The sequence below is a fragment of the Falco peregrinus genome, chromosome Z (genome assembly GCF_023634155.1).
Source record: "Falco peregrinus isolate bFalPer1 chromosome Z, bFalPer1.pri, whole genome shotgun sequence".
In the NCBI taxonomy this organism is placed as follows: Eukaryota; Metazoa; Chordata; class Aves; order Falconiformes; family Falconidae; genus Falco; species Falco peregrinus.
Genome location: NC_073739.1, coordinates 32,929,635 through 32,939,460, shown reverse-complemented (window position 1 = coordinate 32,939,460; position 9,826 = coordinate 32,929,635). Strand labels below are relative to the sequence as shown.

General features: G+C 37.8%; 1 protein-coding gene across 2 annotated transcripts in view; it reads right to left on the bottom strand.

The window, feature by feature from the left end:
• Positions 1-413: 413 nt before the first annotated feature.
• Positions 414-9,826, bottom strand: part of SLC44A1 (solute carrier family 44 member 1) — a 63,886-nt gene continuing 54,473 nt past the window's right edge. Inside the window, exons 10-16 of one of the 2 annotated variants that reach the window (XM_055791069.1) lie at positions 9,541-9,706; positions 8,028-8,184; positions 7,510-7,593; positions 6,351-6,488; positions 4,387-4,623; positions 2,776-2,856; positions 414-531 (exon numbers count right to left, since the gene is read on the bottom strand). In XM_055791069.1, coding sequence (XP_055647044.1) covers positions 508-531; positions 2,776-2,856; positions 4,387-4,623; positions 6,351-6,488; positions 7,510-7,593; positions 8,028-8,184; positions 9,541-9,706 — 887 coding nt within the window. In that variant the 3' untranslated portion in view covers positions 414-507. Of the gene's footprint in view, positions 532-814; positions 2,857-4,386; positions 4,624-6,350; positions 6,489-7,509; positions 7,594-8,027; positions 8,185-9,540; positions 9,707-9,826 lie in introns of those variants that run through there. The other variant, XM_055791068.1, reaches the window with a different exon arrangement.

The following is a 9,826-nucleotide window of genomic DNA, read 5'->3' as shown; positions in this document are numbered from 1 at the left end:
AGATCCATTCAAACTGAACGAACTCTCACTGAAACCACTTTTTGAAAAATTAAATTTGAGACTTTTCTTGATTTGAAGGTTTTCCTTAGATGTAACTGTCCTGAATTTAATGCAAATTTAAACAAACTAAAACAAGTAAAACTCTCAGTAGATTAGCCGTGTCATGAGAAATCGGTCTCTAAACCCAGTCGTCATTTCAGATTATCTTTACAATAACTCCTCCAGATTCTAAAATATCAAGCAGATAAGAATCAACATTTCCATGACCACAATGAATAATTTAAAAAAATGGAACAATGATAAAGCTGCTTGTAAAAGCCACCCGTATGAAAAGAGTACATGTTTCACAAAAATAATTGTTAATAAAAGTATTAAATCCCTGTTCCTTTTCTCTGATTTTGGCTGTTTATTTATATATGTGTGTGTGTATGTGTGTATGTGTGTATATATATATGTATATATATACTGTTTTGGAATGTCAATGGGTTCCAATATGGCTGGCTAGTTTCAAGATGAACTTGCTCCAGAGGCCTAGAAAACAAAGCCATACAGTACAGTCTTAGACAAACGCCAAAGGACAAGGGGAAACTGTGTCAAAGGGGTCACTGGAAACCAAACAAAAAAAGTGTGAAAAGGTCTTTTTTTCCTTCTGCCTTGATACAAGAACAGAAAGTCCTAAACATTTACTCATCTCTGTCAATACCTATTTGCATACGACTGCACTTAGGGCATTTCACTTTTAGAACTAATTTTCATGTCTAAGAAATACCCACATTTCAAGGAGACTGAAGCAGAACAGTAAAGACTTTTTAAAAAAGGGGGAAAAAAAGAAAAAAAATCATCTCATTTTCAGACTCCGAATTTTGGGATTATAGGTGCTACGAGATAGGAGAACAGACCTATCAATGATGCTTTTCCAGATGTAACTGAGGGCTTTATCAATGCTTTTAGGGAAAGGTATGAGAAATTTCATGAAGGTAACTGCTGTATCCTGTCCTTGTCAGGAAGGGAGATCCTAGTATTTCAGAAATTTATTCAACCAGAGCTGAACACCAAAAAATGGAAGACCACTTGAGAAAACAAGGCCCAATCAGTTCCAAACAAGACAATCACACGAGCAGAAGAACTGGGAGTAATTCAGCAGGTGACATTCAGGCTGAGCCCCAAGTGCTCAGCATCTTCTCCATCAGTCCTAGGAGGACTTTCAGCCAGTGCCAGGCTCAAGCCCCTGGCATCAAGTTCCAAGAACAGGACCACCCTGCCTATGAAAGTACTTGGTTTGCCCTTTTACAAGGTGGGATGTGAGTAAAGGTTTTATCATCCAAGCTTTAGGCAGTCAAGTACAGAAGTATAAGTGCTTATACAACTATAATATAATCTGTGCTAGCACTGATGAGAGCATAACTGGAAAACCACTTAAGGTAAATGAGTTGTTTGAATTAGATGTTAAAATAAAATTTTGCAAGGAGATTTTTTGTGCATTTGACTACAGCGTTTGCACACCCAATTCTCAATCATTTTAATGGCAGCTTTAAATCTACAGGGTTTAGACCACTGAAAATTCCAACATTAGTGTTGCTTTGAACAGCTAGAATTACTCCCAGAAGAAAACAGTAAATGAGCATAGAATTAGTTTTTTAGATGTATAAACACAGCAGCATTTAGGCATAAGCAAATACAGAAACTGATACGCTATAATGAAACAGCAGAACACACAAAGCTACACATCTATCCACTCTACTGCAGGAACTCATTCCAGGTTGGTCAAAAAGTGCTCATGCAACATGGCTTCACATACATCATTGAAAAAAATGCTACTGTTAGCATACACTTATTTAGATTCCATTAAGTTAAAAAATTGTCTCCATGGTAAGGAACTGAGTCAGGCCTCAAATACTCTGAGAAAGTAATGATGGAAAAATATTTTACTTCACAAAGTCATACTGCACGATGACAAGTCATACCTTGCCCAGCCTGGCTCTCCATCATACGGTCTCAGTTCTGCACCTTCCAAACTCATACTCCTATCTGTTACCTGTACCTCCTGTTCCTTATTTCAGGCTACTCATAACATGCAATGCCTTCCTAACAGGCACACCATAAGTAAAACAGGCTGCAGAAGCATAAATGATGCATTGTTCACTGTCTGTGTATCCGACAGTGTGAGATGGAAAGAGCACACAAGAGACAAGCAACATAAGTAGTTGGCAATAAAAACAAACAACTGGGAGAAATGTCATTTGAGCAGGTTGAAAGGAATCACTGTATCCAATTCCTCATTACTGTATAAAATAATTTGGTGAGAGCTTTAAATAAGCCTGGTCCTACTTTGCAACACTGGATGTGCTCAGTAGTGTTCTTCAGGCTTTTACAGTGAACATAAGATGAACAAAAATTGCTCAGCTCAGGGCTGAAAAGAGAATTAAAGTCAGAATAGCCCAATGAATTCCAGAGCCATCTTATTTTAAGATTACTCAGCAATTGGGGCTGTCTGTGTATACCACATAGCATGCACTACTAATCCTAATGAAATTATACTGCATTTGTTTCATATGACAGTTCCTTTCATCTTACTTTTACAGGAGATGGTCTCAGCTGTGACAAAAACTCTGCCATCCAGGTGATAGGCAAGCTCACGAACAGAAAAAGCAGAACATCTTGAGTGATACAGAAAACAAAAACTTCTCCTGAAGAAGTGCAGTCAGTAAAGACAAAGAGGGAGAAGAAGTAAAAGTGAAACTCTTGGAGGATCGCCACCTCCTCACCTGCACCTACCATTGGTTTTAGCTCTCTGCCCTCAGCTCCACCTCCCCGGCCAGCTTCTTTCATAGATTTCCTACTATTCTCCACAAACTCCTGAAAAACAATAACGAAGTGAAAAGGGTTTTCTTAAAGCAGACTCCAAGCATCAGATCTCAAGAAAAAGCTTCAAGATGTAACTGCTTAAAGTGTCAACACAACTTGCTCTGCACACTTCTCTTGCTCAGACTTATCCATGAAGTATCAAGAAACCCTGCCAAATAGCCACATTTCATTCTGGAAGCCAGACAGGTACTTGCCTTGTGTGATGTTACAACTTTCACTTTTACCACACAATGCTCTGCTTTATGGGGAAGGGTAGTAGAAGTGTGGTTGTCAAAAACCCAAAAGCAACCAACAAAATGCAGAGATCCCAGCTATTACATCCTATCCTGTGAACTGTGTGTGATGTGAGAATGCCACTAAACAGAGGGACGAGACACATCTGCAAGGTCTTGTTGATTTCCCCAACTTCCCTCAATCTAAACTCTTAAATTTTTCACCAGATCACAATCACCTATTCACGAAGATTAGCAAAGGTGCTAATTCAGTTTTATGCAACTGTTTTTTTTTAAAGGCAAGCATGCTGTAGCAAATTTCAGCAAAATTTAGCTGCTAGTGTTTTGTGATATCGAGTGCTGACTAAAGAAACCCACAATCCTTTTATGATTTATCTGTGTTGTCTTCCAAGACAGCATGCTCCATTTTACTCTTAATTCTGTGCTAAAAAGCAGCTCATCAGCTACCATTTATTATATCCTTTAGATTCTGTAAGTTTTTACCAGAAATTTAACATAAATTCTTGTAATTGTTTTCCAAAAAGTAATCAGAAAACAGAATTATGCTAAGAAGCCGTGAGTCTCTTCCTCTACCCTACATGGGGGTATGTTTTACAGGGACATTTTCTATCGTTGCCACTTAAAAACACTGTCAAGAAAATTACCTACTCAGCAACAAGATGAAGGAAGGGTCTGAGGAGCACAATTTTTACATCTTAGTCTCTAGCTAGAGTGAACAGGGAGTAAGATGGAACAAACATTTAAGAAATGAATTGTGCAAAGGGTCTCGACATAGCATCTATGTTCCAAGGCAGAGTATAAAACCTGTTGGTTTCTGTGCATGACAGACTCAGAGTCAAATGCTGGTTCCTGCGTACCTGAAATAAGAAAATCTCTAGTGTGGTTACTACCTACGTGTGGGGTAGAATACTTTTTTCTTTTCCACATCCCAAGAGAGGTCCTTCTTAGGAGAGTACAAACCCCAAGTCCTTAGCCTTCATTTTGCTTCTTTCCATTCTGCATTGTATCATTTACAAGAAATGATACCCAAGAGCATGATTCTGCAAGATGACTGCTCATGTAAGAGCCAGCAAAATAGAAGCCAATACCAGTCATGCCAAGGGAAGGAAGCATCACTACTTATCTGATCTCATCTGATCAAAGTGTTTGGTGATCAAACTATGTACAAGACAGCAAAGTAACCCAGGTAAAAAAAAATTACCACATTAAACGCAGCTAGTGAGTTCACTCCACTGTCAAAATACCTGTATTATGGAACCATATCCTTAGAGAGCAAGGGGAAACTTACCATGAGAACTTTATCCATGTAGAATTCCCTCCCAGGGCTCCCATCATTGTATTTTGTGTCAATGGCAAAACATAAGAAAAGGACATCAACAACCATTTCATAAATGGAAAGGAAGCAGTGAGCAACCAGGAATGCAAAGAGGCAGACAATGATGAGTGGCAGCACCCAGATGGTATAATCTCGCTGGTAATTCAGCAACATAATCCCTGCCAAACCTGTGCTGCAGACAATCAGGACCTGAAAAAGAAAACAGTAGACAACTCTAATGGCAGAAGACTTTTGATATTTGTTTGATTTGTTGGGTTTTTTTAACTTACGTGTTTCTTGCTCTGTCAGGGCTACAGCTAGAAGTGCTAGTGGTAACAACATCTTTACCTCCTGTATTCCCCACATCCCTAAGCATAAATTACATTTTATCCACTGGTCCAGCATGTGCAAATCAGAATAGTTTCAAACACCTCCTTCAGCACAAAAGGTATTTTTCAGAGCACATTACATTTATATACTGCTGTCATAGTTCTAGTGTCACAGAATATTCCTGTAAAAAGTAACTGAATCCTGTCAATTATAAAACATCCAGAACCTGTTGCTACCCATCATTTAATGTACAATTGGGTTTTTTTGTGTGTGTGTGAGAAGGTCTGTCTTAGAAGGATGGTGTATTTTTCATTTTGCAAGTGGAAACAGCTTCGAAGCTTGTCTTATCTCTGTCTCATCTCCATACAGGGGAAGCAGATCAGAATTCACATGAGGCACTTCATGTACCAGTCTCCGCAGAACTAGACGATGTGTGAGGCCCTAACAGATATTCCACTGGGTACCAGTTTGGTCTTTAGGAATAACAAAAGGACTAAAACAATTGTTGTGGCCACTCAACATTTTGAACATTTCTAAACCTACTATGATGAACTGCAGCTAAACACAAAATTGTAAAATTGGTCAGCTTTACTGTATTATGAAAGTACCTGGTTGGACTGGCAGCCTAGCACTATTCTAGTTGATACTGTATTTTATATGCTGCATTGTTCATTTTAACATTTATGTCACCTGTGCATTTCTCTAATAATATGAAAGACATCTTTTCAGGGAGATGTTTCCTAAAACCTTTCAGACTCCTCCATAAAACCACAGTATGCAATTTCATGGTCTTCCAAGCACCTGTGTTTTCATTATGTGTTTGTTTCTTCTTACATCTTATTGACATAATTATTGGATTATAAGTTCAGCCCAATGTACTCTAACTTAATAGAAGTAAAGGAATGTAATAGGGAAGACAGTTGAGACCAACCAGTGTCCGAATGCTTAGGCACAGGTGATTCAAGTGGATTGGTATTGTTGGTTTTAGTAAGTAATAGCACAAAATCCTTCAAAGGACAGGAATAATTCACTGGATTAAGTTTCCATAAAGGACATCTTCACCAGTTGGAGACCCAAAAAGCTGACTGACCACAGCAATTATTGTACTGTCCTTTTAATTCTCAGAGTAAGGTAACTTAGTTGCTTAAGCTGGCAGTTTCTTGTAGCAGGCTTCTGTATTACCTTCCAGTCCAATTTTGTCATAAATGGTGATCAATAATGTGCCAATTTTTAACATAAACCTGGAGAGCCCTTAATAAACAGAATTTAGAGGAAATGCTTTGTTTCCTTAGAATTCTAGGTTTTAACCAGAAAACCAGTAAAAAACTTAGAACTTCTAATCACTTTTCCTTGACCCCCCAAAAAAATTCATGCAAAAGATGTCACCATTGGCCACTAATTCCTCCTAATCACTTTTACTTAACGTAAGTGGATCACCTGTTTATCCTGCCTACCCTGGACAGTCCTTTCCTGATACGCTGCTGCTAGATGTGATAAAATGCATGCTAAGAAACAGCAGTTTTAAGGTATTTTGTATTTGGGGTGCAAGCCATTGCTAAGGGAAGTTTGCTACTATGTAGGTCCATAACTGTAAACAGAAGACATACCTTTCCTAGAAACAGCATAAAATCCCCAACTGTGTTTATGGCAGCCACTCGCAAAGCATTTTCCACTAGAATAACAAAGGCATCTTTTGCTGAGGTGCAGAAGTTGGTGCTGTTGATAGCTGTGGCTGTATATGCATTCTGGGAAAAGGAGATTGAAGATTTACTCATGGAATGATCAGGTATTTTGAGGAGGGGGCAGGGAAGGAGAAGGGAAAGATACAGTTTCTGAGTAAGTCACATAAGTCATAGGATGTTATTGAACAAACATTCCCTTGAGAGTTGTTGAATCAAGCAGGATATACCAGTAGACAGAAGACGACTACATGAGGTAGAGAATTACTATTCTTTTCCTCTCTTGCTCATCATTTATGCATTAACAAGTTTATTCCAAAAAACTAATTAAACAGAATTTGCAATTTCTCTGCAGGAGGAGGTGAGCAGTGGCATAACTACCACAATTAAGTAGTGAGCAAAAATATTCTGGAAATACAAAAGAGTTGGAGTCACGTAAGTCCACCAAAATAATTTCTAGATACTTCTCTAGACTGCATTCAAGATTAGCCAGGAAAATTTTCAAGGATTACACTAGGGTTTTTTTAAATGTTGCTTCAGATTTTATTTTCTATATTTCCACAAGCAAAACAATGAAAACTGTGAAAAAAAGATATTATAGAGATATTTATAGATGTACTTAACAGAGGCAGAACCACAGGCCAATAAAACCTCTTTTACAAAGGGGTCTGACCAGCCAGTGTGTCACAACTTGCAACTTTTATTCCACTTTGCAGATGATGACGACAATTTGATGTTATGTACAGCTGTTCATTTTGTGTACAAAAGTTTCACTCTCTTTTCATAGCAAACATATACTGAAACTCAGATGTACTTTGACAGAGTGAACATAAGGGGGAACATCTCCAACCGCTAAATAATTATTATAAAGTTATCATGCTCACAAAGTTTTTCACCTTTGCAATGTAAACAAAGACTAATGTAGTAATTTGCAGTGTAATTTCATTAATAGAGACGAGACTGAAGTACAGTCACTGAAGTTCAGTTCCTATCAAAGTATGATACATTATATGTCAGTCTCAGAATGCATTCTGGGAAAATATATATTATCAGCTGTGATATAAAACTTGGATTTTGAAAATCTTACCTGATTTAAGTACGTCAGGCACTTTTCTAGACACCAAAGGCAGCAGATGCAGGCTTTAAGCATACAGCGAGCACAAGCATTTTCCTAGGAAAGCACAGAATGTGGGAAAACAAAAAAACCAACAGATCTTAAGAAAATATTCCTTTGTGTTTCAGTAACCGATACTTAGCTTGTAACTCACAGTCCTTTAAAGACCAAACATTATGAGAATCATAGTATGGTTTGGGTTGGAAGGGATCTTGAAACATCACCTAGTTCCAATGCCCCTGCCATGGGCAAGGTAGACCAGGCTGCTCAAAACACCACCCAACCTGGCCTTGAACACTCCCATGGATGGGGGCATCCTCAGCTTCTCTGGGCAATCTGTTCCAGTGCCTCACCACCCTCATAGTGAAGAATTTCTTCCTCGTATCTAATTATTCCAAAACAAAGACTTCAGCCTCCCATACAGATTAAATTAACGTGTAAATACATCAGGCCTTGAGTATCAGTAAGAAAATGGAATCTATTTCTCTTACTTTTCCTTTTAGTTGTGTATGAATATATATCAGAATCATTCGTGGTATCTTCACCAGTGTGATAATGAAAGACCCCTTTGCTACTGTTCCTAGGTGGTAACAAACAAGGCGATTAACAGATGCCAGAATAGGAGTAAATGGCAGATTCCTTTTCTCCCTGTTAGAAAGAGAAAAAGAATAAACTAGAATGATCAGTCTGTATGCAACATCATCTAGAAGCACCACATATTCTCAAGAAAACAACGTGCAAAAGGAATGTATTATCCTCATACTAGCCTTCAGGGCACACTGTTCAGTCCACACTGACATCCTGTGCAAGTCACAGCTTTGGCTCTGACGCAGTAATAGGAATAGGATAAGGACTCAGTAAGTCTTAAGGGTAGTTGTACTAGCAGTTGGCTGTATTACTGCTATCACCTATTAGCAATTGCTATAAAAGTACATTTGATGACATGCAATTCAAAACCTTCAAAAAAGTGAGAAACAACGCTAATACTTTTTTAGCTGGCATATTGATAAACTTGTGTTCCCCTTCTCTCCTGTTCTGTCAGTCTCTGTGGAGACTTTAGAGGACATTACTAATTTTAATTAAGTAAATTCTTTTCTCAGATGTTTAACATTTCTGATTGAGCAATTACTATACCCTCAAGGAACCAAGTACCTTAAAATAAGCTATTTTATTGCAGCATGGCTAGAATATTTTTGATCAGATGAATACTCTTTCAGAGTTTTGAACTTAATTTTCTTTTACTTAAAGTAAATTTTAAGCAATCTTAATTTCAGAAAAGTTTTAAATACAAGACTAAACCCCCAAAGCTAAGTTCACTATTTTGAAAGCAGTTTCATATCTCTGTAAAACAAAATTCTTGTTCTTGAAAGCTGGCAAAACCATTGTTTAACAATTAGTATTGCCTTCTTGAACAGGTAGCAGATACATGCAGAATAGTCAGTGTAAGGTATGCCCTGATACACAATTCAGTACACAAATAAAGCAATGAAATACGCAGGTTTAATATTCATAAATTTTGTAGTCACTTTTTATTTGTACATGAACTTGTCAGAATCTGTATGTCAATGATAAAGCTAACGCCACCTTAAGCAACCTAGTCTAAGAAAGATTAATGAAGCCCTGTAAATCATTTTAAGGTCACTGTTTTGCAATTAAAGTAATAATCAATTGCTTTCAATATTTTTTAATCTCTACCGAGCTTATCAGCATTAATTATTAGCATCACAGATGACCTTTTAGGTTTGCAAACCACCATCCATGAGCATACAATGTGCACAGGTTACAAGGCAAACAAGAATTCAAATCCTAAATATCAAGAATACCATTTGTAACCAGCAAACCAGATTATTTTAGGACATGACATGACTTAAGAAGAGTCAATACAATTCAACTTCTTTCCAGCTTCCAGGATGGAAGCAAGTATTCTCCCCAAAAGCTCTGTCCCTCATTATTTCTGCTAAATCCATTTCTAGGCTGCTCACAGTAGAGCTAAGTTGTTCATACCTTGTAAAATAGTATGTCACAACAGCCCCTGCTACTGTCATCTGCTGACAGGCTAGGATAAACTCGCTGATCCAGATGAGTCCCACTACATGATACCACCACATGTATTTCAAAGGACCCAGCATCCGAAATTCAACAAATCCTTCTTCATTTGGGACAGGACTACCTAGAAATATATAAGGGTAAAAAAAGGTAATGGTGCTTCCATCAACTCAGAAAGAAGCCAGCATATGGTATTAGCAGTTCATAACCAGCTACAGCAGAATCCTTCTAGCTTCTACTAATA